Raw genomic sequence first — 21,004 nt, forward strand, 5'->3', positions numbered from 1 at the left:
AACATAAGTGCAATAATCGTTCAAAGAGGTGAGCAGAGACAGGTGTCACTGAAAGTATCCTGCAGTGGAAAAACCTCAAATTGGAGGCTAAACAATGGTAACAATTAGGTGGGAAGAGAGAAGCACACGAGTATGAAAGAATCCAAACAAAACATCAGATGTTCAGACTTGCTCTCATTCATTCCTGTCCTTTCCTGATTTCATCTGCTTTTTACTGAGTTCATAAGGCCAGTCACATCAGCTTTGCTATCCCTAATATGCACAGACCTCTGCAACGCTGAGTAACCTACAAAGACCAGAATGTCTTCATGCTAGGTTGCCAAAAACCAGGTCAAACTACTCACTATAATATCATTCTCTTTTACTCTATTTGGGGCCACAGTGTTGATTCAAACCTTTTTTTTTTTCTTCATTTCTACCTGACTTCTTATAAATCCCTCTGCAGTTTATCTTTCCAATTTTTCTTACACTCTTAGTACCATCATAATTCATTTCACTTCACAAGTGGGACAGGTGAAGAAGTGTAAGCAACATCTGGTACTGAAAAAATGTGTTTTAATTCAAATCTCAGTTTTTGCTTCTTTCTATATGATCAAAATAAAATTAACCACCTCATAGGAGTGTTCATACTTTTGTTTAGCTAATAGATGTTGATAATCATGCATTTTGACACAATCAAGACCCTTGGCATGGCTGACTAGGTGATCAACAACACAGGTATAGTCCCTACCCTCGAGGACATTACATTTGGTTGTAGGCTAGACAGTATGCCGGAGAACATATTTAAATACGTGTAATAAATGTCATGAAGTAAATGAACAAGGTGTCTCGATACAGCTACTAAGAATGGGCACAGGAAGAATAGATAAGAGGGGCTACTTTATAAAAGGTTTCAGGAAAGGCTGTCTGAAGTGATAGCATCTAAACTGGGTGTTGAAGAGTGAGAAGGGTGAGCTATGCAGAGAAAGCTGGAAGTGGCTTAGGAGGAAGTGGAAAGGAGCTTGGAGTCTGCAAGGACCTGAAAGAGGGCAAGGACGACTAGAACATAGTAAGCAAGGGAGAGAATAGCACGTGATGTGACTGGAGGAGCCAAACCATCCAGAGCTTTGTATGTATTATAATAATTGGGGATTCTATCCTAAGCATAATAGAAAATCATTAGAATACTTTAAGGAGGGTAGTGCCTTGATCTTAGTTTTCTTATTCGAAAAACTCTTTATGGCTACAGAGTGAAGAACATAATATAGGAAGGCAAGAATAAGAGGAAGAGTGGCTCATAGGCTACTGTGGTAGGAGACACTATTATGGTTTATGTTAGGATAATGGCAGGGGATGTAAAAAGATATGGGTTTACTCTATATTTTGATAGTATAACCAATAGGATTTATTGTAGATTACATACCAGAACAGAGTTTAAAGAAGTAAGGAATTTAAGAATGAGTCATAGAGGTGCCTGGGTGGCTCAGTCAGTTAAGCGTCTGACTCCTGATTTCAGCTCGGGTCATGATCTCATGGTTCGTGGGGTCGACCCCCACATTGGGCACTGCACTGGCAGTGCAGAGCCTGCTTGGGATTCTCTCTCTCTCTCTCTCTCTCTCTCTCTCCCTCCCTCCCTCTCTCCCTCCCTCCCTCCCTCCCTCCCCTGATCATGCTCACTCTCTCTCTTCTTCTCAAAATAAATAAATAAAACTTAAAAAAAAAGAAAGAAATGAGTCATAGATTACCAGTTGGAGCAATTGTATGCAAAGCCATTTACTAAGCTAAGGAAGACTGGGGAGGATTAGCAGTGGGCAGAAGATGGAATCAACAATCCATTTTAGAAATATTAGGTGTGAAAAGTGGAAACTAGATGTCAACTTTACAGTTGAATATGCAGGTCCTGAACCTGGAATATCCGTCTGGTCAACAGATAAGCATTTGGAAGAGATCATCAACTATGGGGCTGAATAAAATTACCTAGGAGACAGTGTGAAGAGAAGGAGGAAAGCGATCAAGCCCCTAGGAGTTCTTGGCAATGAGAAGTTGGGTCAAAGCAGAGGAGAAAGCAAAAAGCTAATGTGGAAACATGGAGTTGTGATGGCATGGAAATTGAGAGCAGAGGGCATTTGAGGGAGAGAGGAGTCAACTAAGCCACATGTTGATGAGAGGTCAGATAAAATGCAGTCACAGAATGGTCTACCAGCTTTGGCTACCTGGAATGTGGTGGCATAGCCAAGGTCAGTTGTAATTGAGTGGTGATGGCACAAGACAGAGTAGAATGGAATGAAGCATGAGAGGGAAGTGAAGAAGAGAAGACTTTTTAGAGTAGTTTTACTGAGAAAGAAAAACAGGTAGGTAACTGGAAAGCTCTGAGATATTAAGGAAGTAATTTCGTCATATTTGTTAACTTTTAATGGGGATAGCAAATCATATTTTTGAGCTGATAGTAATGATCCAGTGGAAAAGGAAGGTATTACTGGTAGAGCCCAGAGAAAGAGTGTTGGAAAGATAACAGATAATGGAATGCAGATTATGAGTGTAGTGACTTCTCTCAGGAGAGGAAGAATTCTGCATGCCCTGCTCCACTGTTCCAGAAAAGAATATGGCAAATGGAGATATCGCTGATACTTACAGATTTGATGAGGCTGTGGTATGAGTAGGACATTTGCAGGGTATTAAAAGAAAAAAAAGCTCATTAATGACAATTCTATGAATATTTGTCCTGAAAACAGTAAGTCCGTTCTCTCTCTGTTATCAACACCCTTGGTTTCTACGCTCTTCTGGATATATGACTTCACCAGTTTTTAAAAATACGTATTGGAGAAGGAAATCTCTTCTACACTGAATCTAAGGTGGCAAAAAGTTTAATGTGGAGAAATTATTAGAAAGGGGCAAAAAAATCAACACCTTTCTTGTACTGCCCAAATTAAGAGGAAAGTCATTTTTGCTTTCCTTTCAGATGTGAAGTATCAGCAGACCCTTTTTTATGTGTTTGTTATTGATGTTCAAATTTAAGAACCTTCACACCCTGAGGCAGAAGGAACATTTCTAGCAGTACACAACACAATTCTATAAACTTTATTACTTCAGTGGTTTCCCTCTTGTTTCCATTTTCAACTGGAAAAAAAGGCCTTTTCATGATATATTACGTTGTAGTAAACCAGCCAGAAATATAATAAATCACCCACAAAATGAAATTAGAACTTGAGAGAGAACACAAGCTTCCAGAGGGCAGCAGTGTTTGCCCTCCCCCCCCCCCCCCAGTTGTGCATCCCATACAGTTTGTAGTAACCCCCATGGAAGGGAAACTTAATTTAAAGAGTAACAGTGAACCTAGAGCTGATGGTGACATAAAGTTATTCTAAGGCCTGAATGTTTTTAATCAGAATTCCATTTTTGTATAATAAAGTGTTCCACACTTTTAAAAGGAATGATGAATGTAAGTAGACTTCTAGTAGAATAATGCAATAAAAATAAAATATCAAGGGAATATATGGTAAATGAATCATTTGCAAGTTTGAGAAAACGTAATAGGATGAGAATGAAAGATACGGACTCTTTGTGTGTAGACATCAGCTGTGTATGTGGGTCAAATGTAAGAGTGGGACACTACCTTTCTTCCGAATGATTGTAAAGTGACAGAATTAAGGGCAGTTCTGTGTGGGTGAGGGAATGTATTCCAGAAAATCGACATTCCTTTGGATGATATTAGGTACTCTCTTAGGCTAAGGTTCTCTGAAAGTCTTTTTATGTCTGCTGCTTTTTTTCAATACTTTTCCTTCTATTTTCCTGTCTGTGCTTTTTACTTTGAGACTGTCACATTTCAATTCTTTTTATCTCTTCTTTATTTTACCATTTCAGAAGAGACACCAAGCTAATGCTTCCTCTAATCTCATACCTGCCAATAATGCTAAGGTCAGTACAAAAGTCCCAAATGTCAGGAGGAATAGCTCTGTAGCAATGTTTCAATAGTAGCAACACTTTGATGAGCATGTTTGCTGAATTTGCTACCTAAATATTTCCCTTTAACAAACAAAAAAACAAACAAAAAAACAAAACAAAACAAAACAAAAAAAACCTTAAGAAAAAAATCCCTGAGACTTGAAACCTTATCTTTCTTTCAGTCTTGTTGGCCTCGGCACAGACGAGTCAATGGCACTATTTTGGGTGGCATCTGTGAACCATGTCAATGCTTTGGCCATGCAGAATCTTGTGATGACATCACTGGAGAATGCCTGGTAAGTGCTTTCTCCTTTGGGGATGCTGATTGACAAGGCTGAAATCAGCTCAATAGGTCTGCAGGTCAATTACTACCTCTGGGACAAACACTTGAGTCAAGACGTGATTTGACAGGGATCTTTATATTGAATGGAGTTGGAAGCTGAGGATGCTCTTTCGTATGTGGTTTTCCTGACTAACAAGTATTAGGAGATGTTTATCCATATTAGTGTAAGACCTCAATTAGAATTAGATACATCATCATAAAATATAACTAATGACTGAGATACATATCTACCCTGAATGTATGTGGTTTCAATCCCTTCCATAAATCTACCAAAAATAGGCTGTATTTCCATAACAGAAAATGGTTTGTATCCCCATGATATGAAAAGTATAAAATATAACTTTTATAATAGACATAATTCAGTTTCTTCCACATTGAAAAAATGAGGGCATACTACACGATTTTTATTTTAAAATTTCAACATTTAAGTAAAAAAAAGTGTCATATGTAGGGATACCTCGGTGGCTCAGTTGGTTAAATGTCCAACTCTGGATTTTGGCTCATGTCGTGATCTCACACTTTGTGAGTTTGAGCCCCGTATTGGACTCCATGCTGACAGTGTGGAGCCTGCTTGGGATTCTCTCTCTTTCCCTCTTTTTACCCCTCCCCAGCTCTCTCTTTATCCCTTTCAAAGTAAATAAATAAACTTTTTAAAAATAAATGTCGTATATAGATTAAAAAAATAATAAATATATGCACTACATATTCATCAAAGCTGCTTCTTCCAGCTACAAGGAAAGCCAAACTTTGAAGGAGAAGAAAAGCTCTCTGCAAAGGCCAGCACTTTCTACCTGCTAAGAAGCCTCTAGATTGGAGAATATACACCACATAGACCATCCTGATGAACTCAAGGGCATGTTAGTTTGATATTCTCTGACATGGCATGAAGCTTGAAACAACACTTCTCATTTCATTAGTCCTGCAGAAACACAATTTGAAACAGTGCCAATTTAGGAGGATATCATATTCTCATTTCCCTGTAGAATTTAAGGCAGACTCTGCTATCTTTATTTCTTAATGTTCTTTATTCCTCTTGCTCAATGTTTCCCCCCTTTTCTTCCACTTAAAAGCTTCTGGGACAAACCCAAAATGAAAATTCAGGGCTTTGTCTCAATGTAATTTGGCATTTAGGTTTATTGATGCTCTTTCTGTTTTCTCTGTATAAGATTTGTTTAATTGCATTGCAGTATAAAGCACGATAGCCTTAATTTGTGGATCCGTAGATTTTTCCAATGGCATTTTTATGAATAGAAAGACTAAGCGATTTTCATTTTAATTATACCATGAGTCATTTAAAATGTACCTTGGGAAAAATATTGAGTTACCTTTAAACACTTTGCTAACATGCTCTAGGAACTATTCAGCGCAAAGCTGATATGGAGTTGCTTTCTTTAAACCTGAAAAGACAAAATAAATATATCATAATACCAGACTTATAATGTTTCTAATAGTAATATTTCATGTTAAATTCATTATGATTAAATCAGATAATGCTGTTGGTCCATTTGGTTGTGTGACATAAGAATGAAAGCCCTATTTTTAGAATAAAATGTTTTCAGCATAATTTGGGGAGGAAGAAGGGAGGAAACAGCGATTATCTGAGAACTTCTACTGATGAAACCTAGTTTATTGACTCTGTTTTATGGACAGAAAAACAGGAATCCACCTTTAAATAACAGAAGGAGTCTTAGGGAAACAATAGAGATCATGTCAATAGAAACAGAATCTGGTGTTTTCTGCATTTTCCATTATAGCTGGTTAATACTGGATCATGTAAGATATTTTCTGGAGACATTCAGATGCCTTTTATCTGAAATGATATTGATAACTAAGTGCTAATATCCCATTTTGAGCATATTGGTTCTGATTTGATCCACGAAGAGAAAAATATTTAAATGTTACACATTAAGGACATTTTTAAGGTTTACTTAACCCACATTTTATCTTCTTTATCAATTATGTATGCTTTTTCCGCTAGCATTACACAGAGAATTTATGAAATTTACAGATAAGCTGCTTTTCAGTTAGCTTGGTTTGAAATATGATTAGAAATTAACTGAAATGGGGCGCCTGGGTGGCTCAGTTGGTTAAGCGTCCAACTTCGGCTCAGGTCGTGATCTCACGGTTTGCGACTTCCAGCCCCACATCAGGCTCTGTGCTGACAGCTCAGAGCCTGGAGCCTGCTTCCGATTCTGTCTCTCTCTGTCTCCCTCTCTCTCTGCCCCTCCACCCACTCACTGTCTCTCTCTCTCTCTCCCTCTCTCTCAAAAGTAAATAAACATTTAAAATTTTTTTAAAAAGAAAGAAATTACCTGAAATATATTTTTGATAGCAGATCAAAATCCAGACCTCTTTTATAGTGTGGGTCTATATAAAAAGGTCATTTTAACTCAAAGTACATTTGAAGTGACCCAGGAAACATTTAAAGCCACATGGAAAGATTGTATCCTTGACCTTCCTCACTGTTATTGTCCAATGTGCTATGAATGGACATTCGGGAATCACTTTATAGCAGGACACCTGTAAAAATAACCAGCCTGTCAGAGTGCACCTCTCATGTTTTCAGTTCTGATTTCCACTGTGTTGTTGCTTCATGCTGTTTTATAGTTTCAGTTGCAAAAACACTTGAGTGTTAGATTAATGTTATGATTTCCACAAAATGAAATACAACATTAGTAAAGGTAAGCAACTTCTGTAAGTTCTTTTTCTTTTAGATCAGGAGTCAAGGAAAAACAGCATGTGTAGGTTATGCAAGATTCCCAGTGGAGTTTTAGAAATACCATTTTAAACGTGGTTAAGATGATCAATTTTCTGATCTTATTTTTAAAACCCCTAAGTCTTTGAGAGATATGATTTGATCATGTCAATATGACAATATGCAAAGAATATTGCAAAAACAATGTAAGTTTTTAGTAACAGCCAACCTTAGTTAAATTTGAGGACTTGAAAGGAATTAGTATGAAGACGAAATCAAAGAGGGAAGCCTTCCTTCATGATCCATGCTTTATACATTCCATCTTAATATGCTGTTGTTTGCACAACTGTTAATAGTAAAGGTAGTCTCTGTGCTCTCTTTGGAAAGGCTTGCTAAATGCATTTGAGAGACAATTTAAAGTACCTTGGAGAAAAACCTATTTTCAAGTATCGCGAGATTAACTAAAGAATTATCTATTCGCTTGTAGTTGATGAGACTGCCATGAGATTTCAGAGCTTGAAAACTTCATAATTCATAGGCTTGAACTTTCTCATTTTATAGAATGTGAGAAATGCAGAGTGTTAAATGATTGGTTTTAATTTCATATCTTCTATTCAATAAAGAATCTATTCCTCTCTCCAAGGTATTTAACAGGTTTTGTTTAAAACCATGTATTTATGGGGCCCCTGGGTGGCTCAGTCGGTTCAGCATCCGACTTCGGCTCAGGTCATGATTTCGCAATCTGTGAGTTCGAGCCCCACGTCGGGCTCTGTGCTGAAAGCTCAGAGCCTGGAGCCTGCTTTGGATTCTGTGTCTCCTTCTCTCTCTACCCCTCCCCTGTTTGCATTCTGTCTCTCTCAAAAATAAATAAACATTGGAGTACCTGGGTGGCTCAGTCGGTTAAGCGTCCGACTTCGGCTCAGGTCATGATCTCGCGGTTTGTGAGTTTGAACCTGCGTCGGGCTCTGTGATCACAGCTCAGAGCCTGGAGCCTGTTTCAGATTCTGTGTCTCCTTCTCTCTGACCCTCCCCCACTCGCAATCTGTATCTCTTTCTCTCTCTCAAAAATAAAGATTAAAATTTTTTAATTAAATAAATAAGCATTTAAAAATTTAAAAGAAATAAATAAAATAAAACCATATATTTATTTGCGTTTCTATTAAATCAATTTACTACATGTAATTAAAATGAGCTTCTTTAAAACTATACTGATATAGGGGCGCCTGGGTGGATCAGTCGGTTAAGCGGCCGGCTTCGGCTCAGGTCATGATCTCGTGGTCCGTGAGTTTGAGCCCCGTGTCGGGCTCTGTGCTGACAGCTCAGAGCCTGGAGCCTGCTTCAGATTCTGTGTCTCTCTCTCTCTCTCTCTGTCTCAAAAATAAATAAACATTAATATATATATATATATATATATATATATATATATACACACACATATACATATATACATATATATGTATATATATCAGTATATATATATGTATATATATCAGTATATATATACATATATATATTATATCAGTATGATATACATACTGATATAATACATACTGATATAATATATCAGACCTTTCATTAAATTAGGCTGGCCATTCCAAAAGTCAACCAAATTTGATGAATATTTACTTTATCTTTAAAATGAGTGTATATTTTAGCGATTTCTTATACATATTTAATTACTGATCATAAAAATAAGGATTTTGTACCCCTAAGCTCTGATGAACTCTTTTCAACATGAGAAAAATATAATTTCATATAGTTGTAAAAATAAAAATGTATTTCAGTCATAATGAATCCATACTGGATGTTTTTTTAAAAGGAATTAGGTATATTTTATTGAAGAAGTTAGGTTTACATGACGCCAAAGCATTAAAATTTATCAAATTGTGCTATTGAAAGATTTATAGACAATCCCAGTGTTTGGTTCACTGAATTGTTCATCTTTTGTGAACACAGTCTGAGTTGATAAGTGTACTTTAATATGAAGAAATCAAGATACAAATTATTTTATTTTGATTTTTTATCTTTGAAGAGGACATAACCAAACACTACTACTTTGAAGAAAAATGCAGTTTCATTAAAAATAAAAAATGTTGGAGAGATTGTTAGGCGCCTTGTGGTTTCATTATATATTAGAATACATTTAAACATGTTTCAATATTCTCATTGTTTAATTATGAGCCAGGCAGGCCCCTCACAGATGTAATACATTAGAGCATTGTCCCAATCATCAGAGCCCACTGGGGTCCAAATTAATCTCTGAGGTAAGAGGATCATCGTTCCAGAGCATTCGTATGAGTAGCCACTATCCTCATTAAATCACCAATTTTAAGCTGAGCAATGGACTTTTACCTAGAAGCAGCTACGATTTCCATGAGACATATACTATTAGGACTCTGTGACTATGCACATGTACACACGCATGCATGATCACATGTATTTCCTTATGAAAAACATCGAAAAGTAAAGAAAAAAGGAAATAAGATTTAGAATGAAAAAAAGGTATAATGAATTTCAGTTGTTTTTTATTAAGCATGCATATGCTGAGACTGGCGTGTAGTTCATAAGCTACATATTAATTATCAATGCTATTTCCCAGCTGTAAAATTGACCATTTAATGTGGAAAATTATTCTTCCTGGCAGGGAATAGACTAATAGCTCTGTAGAACAATTTTGGGTAATATATTGATGCTTGAGACCAACATAATAAACTCTGATGTGTGTTTCTTCCTCAGAACTGTAAGGATCACACAGGTGGCCCATACTGCAATAAATGTCTTCCTGGTTTCTATGGTGATCCTACTAAAGGAACCTCTGAAGACTGTCAGCCCTGCGCCTGTCCACTCAATATCCCATCCAATAAGTGAGTCACAAACTTACCTCCAGTGATTTGGGCATCCAGTTCCCCAAGTGCATTTATGATATAAAATGTTTCTTTCTCTTACCACACATAAATAAGTAACGAATAAATGGGTGACTTTCTCTGGAAGGTAATACCAGTTTTTCTAGATATAAAATGTTTAAAGTTGTGGCTATTTATTCTACAGAATTTTTAATATCTGAGTTCTAGTCCTGTGATTTAATGTATGAGATAGAACTAAAATATAATGTCTAAAGCAACTATAAAGGACAGACATATTTTATACAAATATATATACGTGCCCACATGTACACATACATACATGCATGCATGTCTTCATGCTGTAACAAAAAAAGCCAATAACACTGGGGTGCCTGGCTGGCTCAGTGGGAGAGCAGGTGACTCTTGATCTTGGGTTTGTGAGTTCAAGCCCCACATTGGGTATAGAGTTTACTTTAAATAAATAAATAATGTATACATATATTTTTAAAAGATCACTAACACAAATATTGCTCATTTGGATCCCAGTCTCACACTATTTATTTATGAATCTTGGGCAAGTCACAAACTCCTAGAAAAGGTAAAGTAAAAGATCAGTCTAGCTGATCTTTAAGCACCCGTCCTATCCTTTGGTTATCACACAGTTTATCATATTATCATATATGATATATATCAGTTTATCTTTCTTTTTTAATATATTTTTTAATGTTTTATTTTATTTTGGTGAGATAGAGAGACATAGTGCAAGCAGGGGAGGGGCAGAGAGAGAGGGAGACACAGAATCCGAAGCAGGCTCCAGGCTCTGAGCTGTCAGCACAGAGCCCGACGTGGGGCTTGACCCGCAAAGTGCAGGATCATGACCTGGGCTGAAGTCAGCGCTTAACCGACTGAGCCACCCAGGTGCCCCTATCAGTTTATCTTTCTAAAATAGTTACAGCAGTAAGAACTATATTTAAACTATATGAATATTGAAATATGGGTGATAATAAGCACTTTATATAAACTAAATATTTTAAAAGTTTAATGAAAACTTGATTCAGTTTTTCCAGTCATCTAGTTTTTATTCTTTATGTTTAAAATTTTTTCTAATGGGACACCTGAGTGGCTCAGTCAGTTAAGTGCCTGACTCTTGATTTCAGCTCAGGTCATCATCTCACAGTTCATGAGATTGAGGCCCGTGTCGGACCCCATGCGGAGGGCACAGAGCCTGTTGGGATTCTCTCCCTCTTTCTCTGCCCCTCCTCAATTTGCTTACACATGTGTTTTCTCTGTCTCTCAAAAATAAATAAATAAACTTTAAAAAAATAAATAAAAATTAAAAAATAAAAATGTTCTACTTTCATCTAGAAAAATAACCTTGCAATCTTGCAGAAGACTTTTATTTTTTACATTTTTTCCGTGTTTATTTATTTTGAGAGAGAGAGAGAGAGAAAGAGAGAGAGAATAAACTGGGGAGGGGCAGAGAGAAAGGGAGAGAGAGAATCCTAAGCAGGCTCCAGGCCCAGAGTAGAGGCTGAGGCGGGGCTCCATCCCATGAACCCTGAGATCATGACCTGAGCTAAAATCAAGAGTCGGACACTTTACCAACTGAGCCACCCCGATGCCCCAGGAAAAGACTTTGAAAAGTATGTATTTTGTCTGCCTCTTCCCCTTCCCTTTTAGGGGACTACTCTATTCCAGCTGCTCTAATGCTCATTCTGTCCAAGTGGCCCCCCTTAAGCAAATACCTAAGCAAAACCTTGAATCATAATTTTTTTTTATCTTAATGGAGGCATACTACATTGAGCCAAAACCAATGTTTTTGTACTAGTAAAAATTGTAAATAATGAGTTTACAAGTTTACAAGTTTAAATGAGTTTAAACTCATTGTAAATAATGAGTTTACAAGTTTAAGTGAAAGGGATTTTTTTTGGAGACTTCTTAAAGGTAAGTTTAGTGCTTAATAATGTTCCTATTATATTAGGCACTTTCCAGCTATTTCTAAATGCTGTGATAATGCCTGAAGAGCTTACATTTTTAGTGATTTTTAAAAAAATTCTGTCAGCTGTAGTCTTTTAATCTAAAGGTGTTATCAAATTGGTCGTATTTTGAGTGAGGTCTTATCCAACACACTGCTAATGAAAATAGTCTTTTGTTAGAGTCAATGAATACTATGAGCTAAAGACATTGAGAATAATTCTGTCATTAAGTTTAAAATCCTCATTGGAATTGTGATTTCTACTTTTCAGCCCACATGAAATCCTTTTCCTTCTCTCCAACAATCCACCTCCTTCAGAATTTTACACCTTAGTCATTGGAATAAAAAAAGAGAAAGCATTAATATTTAATAAAAGCAGACTAATTAGGTATAGCACTACACATTCCAATAAAGTAAATATTAGTCCCATTTTATAGATTAAGAAAAAATGCTCCAAGTGGGAAAATACCATTATGGAACCAATTCTGGAACTACATTTCCTTGATTGAAATGCTAAGTTCTAAACTTTCTAGCTGTGTGACTCAGACAACATTACTTAAACTCTCTGTGTCTCAGTTATTTCATCATTAGTTGTGATAATAGGACTTTCTTATAGGATTGTGAGAATTTCGTAAATTAAAATACACTAAGCATTTAAAATAATGATTTGACATGCTATGTCCAAGACAAGTACTGGTTATTATTAAATAACTTGCTTAGAGTCATATATTAAAGAAAGTATCAGGGGTTCCTGGGTGGCTCAGTTGGTTAAGCATCTGACTCTTGATTTTGGCTCAGGTCATGATCCCAGGGTCCTGGGATCAAGCCCCGTGTCATGCTCTGTGCTGACAGTGCAGAGCCTGCTTAAGATTCTCTCTTTCTCCCTCTGTACTGCTCATGTGCACATTCCCAAACTCTCTCTCTCTCTCTCTCTCTCTCTCTCTCTCTCACTCTCTCTCTCTCTCTCTCCCTCTCTCTCTCTGCCTCTCTCTCAAAAATAAAATAAAGTATCAGAGTTGGAATTTTAAGTTTAAAGTCAGTGTACTTTCCAATCCTCTGCAATCTACATTGAGGATTTCTTTAAAAATCACACTGCATTCAGTTTTAGTGATAACATTAAAAACAATTAAATGAGCAGTTGGGTTAATGTATATTAGTGATCAAAACCTTTCCAGAGTTTAGGGTGCAAGCTTGGGTGGACACAAAACTAAAGATCCTTTGGCATCCAAAGGGTGTCAGTGAAGCGGAAAAAGGCAAAAGGGAAATCTACCGGAAAATAATAAATATAGGAGAACAAATTAAATTCCTTCATAATCAATGGTGAGTCCTCCCTATGCTGGCTGTAATATAACATGATCCTTGTTCGCTGGTGTACTTGTGAAGGGTTAGAGGACCTGCTCATTCACTGTGGCTGAATGAAATTCTCCTGGACTAGCCAATATACTAGAAACTCATTGCTCATTACTCACTTTCACTGAGGAAAATGGAGGGATTATATTTGGTCACTCATTTATGTGCACTCCTTCTCAGGCAAAATGTCATAGGTGTTAGCCAACCTATCAATCCAGCAGTCCTGCCACTGATTGTATAGTGTGAATCTTAGTCTAATACATTTGGAGAAGTATGTCATTGATTGGACATGGGTTTATCCTCCAGTCTGACCAACATTACTATAAATGCAGAGGAGGCATTCATGGCCCATCCTTCTCTGTTTGCTGTACTTCTACTTTAATTTTAATAATAGGTTCTAATTGTGTTATTGAAAGAAAAAAGAAAGTCAGTGTCACCATCCATCAGTGACAAAAGGATTGGGTCCCCGTTACAAGGATGGTACTTCCTCAAGTATGTGTATTCCAATTTGGTATAATTATGCAGATCTTGACTTAAACAAATAATAAAGACAACTCAATAGCATCAGCGACACCAAGTATTTAAAGATCCTTCAATTTTTGAGATACCTTTACTTACATTAAATAATTATTAAATTATTAAATAATAATTTTATCATTAGAAGTAGAACTGAGAATAGACCTGTCGTAAATTTTAGCTTTAAATACAGAATTTTTATAAATAGAAAGAGGAGAGAGTGATAATCCACTTACTTTAAAAATACTAGTTCTGTGTTTAGAGTTATAAAGACTTAAATTTAGGGGTGCTTGGGTGGCTCAGTTGGTTAAGTGTCCAACTTCGGCTCAGATCATGATCTTGCAGTCCATGGGTTCGAGCCCCGCACTGACAGCACTGGAGATTCCGTGTCTCCTACTCTCTCTGCCCCTTTCCTGCTCACACTCTACCATTCTCTCCCTCAAAAATAAACATTAAAAAAAATTAAAGACCTTTAAATTTAAAACAGCTTGGAAAATTAACATAGTTTAGCTGTGCAATTGTGAATAGAAAAATCCATTGTAATCTAATAACCTGAAATGTTTTATTTTTAAATCACTAAATAATGGGACAGTTAGGGAAACTCTTCATTTAAAAAAATTTTTCAAATGTCATTACTATTATAATCTGACTTGAAAACTCTGATGAATAAATTCAATATTCACAAATAAGCCAGAAGATGGGATTGAAATTCTCACAGGTTATTCAGAAAAAAAAATTCAGCTAAAGGTTGCTGCAACCTTCATCTAGAAGTATGAAGCTTGGTGATAGTTTTGCTTTGGTGATTTATCTATTTAATCCTTGATCATAAATCTTATAGATCACAAGCATTTTGGCTCCAAATTTCTTAGATAATATTGCTAAATAAATCAAATATGTAGGGAGATAGAGATCGATTGGTATAATTATTATGATATATGAATACAGACAAGCATATAATATTTAAATTATACATATACATCAACTTCATCAACTACTTAGTGTCCACTTTTGCTCAGGCTTCTCATCTTGGTGATGTATATATTTTAGCTATAGATCGTAACTAGGTATTAAAATTTATCTCTAGAGAAGCAAATAAAAGTGTAAATATTTCAATGTTTTATATTCATTAATTTCTGGCATCATGTAGCTTATGAATTAAATATAATATGAAAGAGACACATGAATGCCTACCTTTGAACACTTAGAATATGTTTGAATAGATAATATTATTGAAACCATTTATATCATAAAATTCATATCATTTTGAATGCTACTTCTTTGTATGCATCAGGAATGCTAAAATTCAAAGTTTTAAAAGAATGGAACACTTCTAGAACTGACTTTGGGGCTCACTGAAAAGACTATATTGAATTATGGCTGTTAAAATTAATAGTTAATAGAGAATTATAAATATTCCAAGACAAGAGGTAAATTTAAGGGAATATTTAGCAACATTATGTAGAAATTTTATAGTGTGTTAAATGTTCTAGAGCACTTTTGTACACATTGTTTTATGTCTACATGAGCAGTTATGATGTATTTTACTCGTCCCTTATACCAGAAGGAAGAACTGAACTCTAGAGAAATTAAAAGGCCTCGATCGTGATCATTACAGCTTGCTTGTGGCAGAACCAGTGTTAGAATCTATATATTCCGATTCACCTCTCTGTGCTTCTTCTGATGGGGCTATAAAAATCAAAACAATTACTGGGGCACCTGGGTGGCTCAGTTGGTTAAGCATCCGACTCCAGCTCAGGTCACAATCTCACAGTTCGTGAGTTCGAGCCCCACATCAGGCTCTGTGCTAACAGCTTGGAACCTGGAGCCTACCTCAGGTTCTGTGTCTCACTCTCTGTCTCTACAACCATCCCCCAGCTGGCTCTCTGTCTCTCTCTCAAACAATTAATTCATTTTTTCATTAAAAAAAAAGAAATCAAAACAATTACAAAGACATTGAAAAGAAGCAAGAAAAAAAAAGAAAGAAAAGAAAATTAACAAACATTCATGTTAGACAAACTGCAAATGTTCATCATAAATGATTCTAGGGTTTGGCGACAGTTATGATAATGCAAATGTTCGGGATTAGAACGTGTTGAGAAAGTGCAGGTTTAATTAACAAGTAATTAAATACCTTAAAATTGAAACAAATCAACATATTTTGGCAGAAACTTCTAAGGTGTTATTAAATTGCAGCTACAACTTAATGTGACACTTTACAGAGAACTTGCTCTCGTACTTTATCAGTACGAAAGGCTTTACTAGGTAGAACGTAGTCTCTCATTTGGCTGCATGAGAAACTCAAGTTAAAGAAAAAAATTGCATCCAAAGACACAGAGAATAACCCAAAACCGAATTACAAAATCCAGTTGTAGACATTAAATAAGATTTCATACTATTTGAAGGTAATTAAAGAAATATGTGTTTGCTTAATGGTTCTCCTAAGAATAAAAACAGAGATCATTGACCTGAAAGGAGGAAACCTTACAAGGACACTTCAGAATTTCGTGTGGCCCAAACCACACCCATGAAGTAAATGAGTTTTCCCTTTGTTTTTCTCCCTTCCTCTCAAAGCTCTGCTCCATGGCCCGTGGTGACGGGGTCGTCTTATGGCCCTTTCCGCAGTAGCTTCCTCACTGACACACACATCTTGTCCTCTGGTTTCTCTTTCCTGACCTGAATGTTCCAGGTTACGGTTCGTTAACGGGAGTCCTGCTCCCCTATTGTGTATGCAAACATAGAGCATGCCCTGATTTTGTGGCCCTGATTTTATAATGATGGAGATTTCGTGCCAGTGGCAAAAGGAGTGGTTATTTCATATCACATCACAGACCGGAGAGACAATGCAGTTCCCTCTTGCGTCAGCTGTAAGAAAGCTCAAAGCCATATGCTGACTGCCACTTTCAAATAAACATACCTTACGATACGAATTTTGTGTTCTAAATACACCCTTCATTTTATCTTATGTTTAAGTGGCTTTTTTCTCTTTAACCTTTATTGCATCATTTTATCTTAATGTATATATTTTGATAGGTAGAATTAACTTCTTCTTGGAACAAGGCCAATTGTATCTTTCTGTTCATATGCACGTATGCTAGCACAAACACATCTATTCACATACATATTCATACATATACATACACATATTACATACTTATAAATGGATCCTTATAAATATAAGAATCTATTCAACCAACTATTAAGAAAGACTATTTCAGGGCACCCGGCTGGCTCAGTGGTTAAGCATCTGACTTCGGCTCAGATCATGGACTCATGGCTCACATGTTTGAGCTCTGCGTCGGGCTCTGTGCTGACAGCTCAGAGCCTGGAGCCTGCTTCGGATTCTGTGTCTCCCTCTCTCTCTCTCTCCCTCCCCCCTCTCATGCTCTGTCTCTCTCTCTCTTTCTCTCTCAAAAATAAATAAATATATATATATATATAAAGAAAGACTATTTCAAGGGGCACCTGGGCGGCTCAGTCAGTTGAGCAGCAACGTGGTTTCTGCTCAGGTCATGATCTCATGGTTGGTGGGTTCGAGCCCTGCATGGAACTTCATGCTCACAGCATGGAGCCTGCTTGGAATTCTCTCTCTCTGCAACTCCCGTGCCTGCTTGCTGTCTCTCTCAAAATAAAGAAAGAAACATTAAAAAGAAAAGAAAAAAGAAAAGAAAGACTATTTCCATGTGCAGACCCTTACTATCTAGTCCACTGGTAGCTTCTCATCTTCCTCCTATTTGTGGAAAATGCCCGCTGTTCTTGGATTGCCTGTGTCTTCCGCGGCATGAAGTGGATAATTCAGGAAGCAGAACACTCTCTCTGCTGGTGTAGAGCCAGCCAACTAGTGTTAAATGACATAATCTTGGAATCACTTAAAAGCAACAATGATCTCACAGTTCCCTCTTTCTGTCACAGAAGAGTTAGCTTCATTTTTTGGCCAAAATCAGTGTCAAGTTGCTTGCCGCCGTTGCCAAAACAAATTTCGTATGCGTTTTTGTTGTACGTATTCCTTTCTCCTTCTCATTTTAGTTTTGTTGTCGAAAGTCCTCTTCTCCATAGCTATAACTGTAATAACAGCAGTAAGGGAGTGAGCCCTCAGTTTAGACTGTTTAAAGAATATTGAGTTCTGTTTCATTTAAAATTGTTTAATGTTTATTTATTTTGGAGAGACAGAGAGACAGAGTACAAGCAGGGGAGGGGCAGAGAGAGGGGGAGACACAGAATCTGAAGCAGGCTCCGGGCTGAGCTGTCAGCATCTAGAGCCTGGTGCAGATCTTGAACCCATGAAACGTGGGATCATGACCTCGGCTGAACTTGGACCCTTAACTGACTGAGCCACCAGGCGCCCCTGAAATCCGTTTTATTTAGATGCATCATGTCAAGTACGTATATTACCAAAAGTTTCAACATATTTTATTCTTATCAGTAGAATGATGCTGTCTGGTTAGAGGGAGAAGAGAATGTCAGATTAGGAATGAGAAGTCCTGGGTCCGATGCTCAAGTCTCCTGGATACCAGCAATGACCTTGGGCAAGACAAATGATGCCTGCTGCAATCCATTTATAAGATTTTGTGAAAATGTGATAAAATTGTTTGTAAAAGCACTCTGAAAATGCAAAGAGCTAGTCAAATCTAATATATCGTTATTCCTTAAGATTTTTCCTGAAAAGGTGTTGATTTTTGTCAGTGGGTACATTTTACTTTACTTCTGTTGGTTTTAACTGACACATGAATATATTTAAGAATTTGAAATCTATTTTATGGTTTTACAGTGTCAGAAACCCTGTCAAGCACCTTTGACATGACTTATGGTAAACTAATTTAGGATTTTAAAAAATAGTTGGCATGATTTTCTTTCAATCACTGTAGTCCCACATGAGTGGGAAACCTAGGGCTTCTCGTTAGAGTCACTTTGTCCCTAGATGATGAGACAGTTATGGAATGCCAATTTTAAAATAAGACATACATGTGTTCTAGAGATTTGTCAAAATCCAGTCCTCCCTTTTCTGTCTGAAAACAATAGCAAATCACGAGGTGAGGAAGGAAAAAAAAATCTGTTTCTTTCCATTTTTACATGTGCCTGTTTTCTTTAATGCAGTCACTCGCCTGCCAAGAAAATCACTCATGGCGAGGTCCTTTTAGGTCACGGGTGACAAGTGCCAGGCTGCTCTCTAAAAGATGGCCCTCTTCTTACAGAACACAGGCTGGCTGTGACTTGGTTCCACTCTTTCTGGCAGTCACCACAACCCCCTCATGTGGAGTCTTTTATCTGGGTAATATTTATAAACTCAAGGTACCCCAAACCAGGCATTGCCCCCCCCCTTGCCTCAACACATTCATTGTGATTCTCCACTGAGTTGAAATCTTTTAAATGCTAGAACTACTCGGTTCTAATAGCTTCCTGCTATAAAAAAATATATATTAAATCTTTGCAGGACTGCTATGAGTTAAGTTAAGCCAGAAGAACATTATTCAGAAGTAGTACCTGTGATCTGACCTGCACAAAAGTTAAGAAAGTAGTCCAAAGTCATTCAAGTGTCAGGAACAGAACAAGATCGAGACTTGCATTGTTTACTTTGTTGTTCACTCCTTAATTCATTTAGCCATCAAGCAAGCCTCTACTGAATCGTCCTGTCATATATAATAGAAAAATAAATCTATTTAGGGAAAACATAATGGGAGAAAGATTAATTGGGGGCATTTTGTTTTAAAATGGCAGAGCAGCAGAAATCATAGAATTCAGAATGCTTCATAGGTCTTCAGAGAGTGATTGTATCAATCTTGGGGTAAGGGTTCCTGCCTGAGAGATGTCTCTCACAAGGCAGAGAAGTATGCCGTAGTTGTACCTGCTGTTGAAGGCTAAAGCTGGCATGTAACTCTGTAATTACTGTGCTGGTTCCTAATTTGGTGTTCCATTCTGTTACTTCAGATCCAAACTGGAAATATGTACAAAAAGAGAGATAAACCTTGGAACATGCCAGAAGATGTAGAATGGCAAGGCTTTTTTGTTTTTGTTTTTTGTTTTTTTTTTTTTTGGATTGCTTGGTTTTATTGTAAATTTAAGCAGAATATGCATGCTTTATCTCTTCTGAAAACTTTTTGGAGGATTTCATCTGTGTAAACAGCAGACCTATGGGTCCACATGGGCAGCAGCTCGCACACATGCATGCACTCACACACACACACACACACACACACACACACACACACACCCATGGAACCAATGCTGAAAGTAGAAAACCACCATTATTTCCAAGATCCCATACTGAGTTTTCCAAAATCTCTAACAGATTTTTCTGGGCTGCTTCAAATTCAGAAGGATTTGGCTAGAAAGCATACGATGCCGCGTCTTGCCGGGCCTGGGGTAACCCTAAAAGGCAACTGTGCGGTGTCACTTGTTACTGATGATCACAGATCCACAACAGCCAAAAGTCAGTTAATAACATGCCACAAGGCTGCTGCTCTCCACTGGGCTACATCCACGTGTGCAGAAATAGTAATGTCATTTCATCCTCGACTGGCCAGACCCTCATCTCCATCTGTGAGACGAGAATGACCAGCTTGTACCCTTTTGTCACAGCAGTTCTGGAGAAAGAGAAATGAAAATATGCTGCTAATGACATTGTGTATGTGCTTCTTCCTTGTCTCTGTTGTTTCCCAACAACATCCACATAGCTTTAGCCCGACGTGCCATTTAGACCGAAGTCTCGGATTGATCTGTGACGCATGCCCTGTCGGGTACACAGGACCACGCTGTGAGAGGTAAGCCTGTACCACACTGTCTTTCAACATGATTTCTACCTTGGGAGCTATAAAACCAGAGGCATTATCATCCTTTGTACGAGTTCAGAAAAGCCGCCACACTTGGTGAGGTGAAATCAAGTTTCTCACTGCATGTGTCAAACCAATGCATTTTGTTTTTATAGTTTATTTATTCTCTAGAAATTGCTCTATAAATCTCCATTCACTCAGAGAATGTTTGATTAATGTTTTAATCTTAAAGGGTAAGCATTAACCTACAGTCTTCCTAGAAAGTATTGCTCAAGTGGAAAGTCATGCACTTTAAGATTTATCTTACTGTCTATGGTGGCACCATTTATTTTTCATAATTAAATTTTTGCTCTTAAAATGTGGCTTAAATGTGTGGTTCATAGTTCAGCAAGTGGCCTATAATTTACCTTAAATATATTTGAAAATAGAAATAAAATGTGATTTATTATTGTGATTTATATCCTCCTCTTAGTACTTCTAAGCCAGTATTTTAATTCCTGGTGATTTTATCGGGTTGCTTTGCAGTGGAACCTATAGATAGCATTTTATGTAATTTGTGTGATTATTTTTCTCCTGAAACACTTGTGAAGGAAAGAT

The 21,004-nt window shown here is 37.1% G+C and overlaps 1 protein-coding gene across 4 annotated transcripts in view; it reads left to right on the plus strand.

Moving 5' to 3' along the window:
* Positions 1-21,004, plus strand: part of LAMA2 (laminin subunit alpha 2) — a 609,036-nt gene that overhangs the window by 345,535 nt on the left and 242,497 nt on the right. For all 4 annotated transcript variants that reach the window (XM_042939791.1, XM_042939793.1, XM_042939792.1 and 1 more), the window contains 3 exons: positions 4,104-4,217; positions 9,696-9,823; positions 20,312-20,398. In XM_042939791.1, coding sequence (XP_042795725.1) covers positions 4,104-4,217; positions 9,696-9,823; positions 20,312-20,398 — 329 coding nt within the window. The remainder of the gene's footprint in view (positions 1-4,103; positions 4,218-9,695; positions 9,824-20,311; positions 20,399-21,004) is intronic.

Source organism: Panthera leo, chromosome B2 (genome assembly GCF_018350215.1).
Source record: "Panthera leo isolate Ple1 chromosome B2, P.leo_Ple1_pat1.1, whole genome shotgun sequence".
Taxonomy (NCBI): Eukaryota; Metazoa; Chordata; class Mammalia; order Carnivora; family Felidae; genus Panthera; species Panthera leo.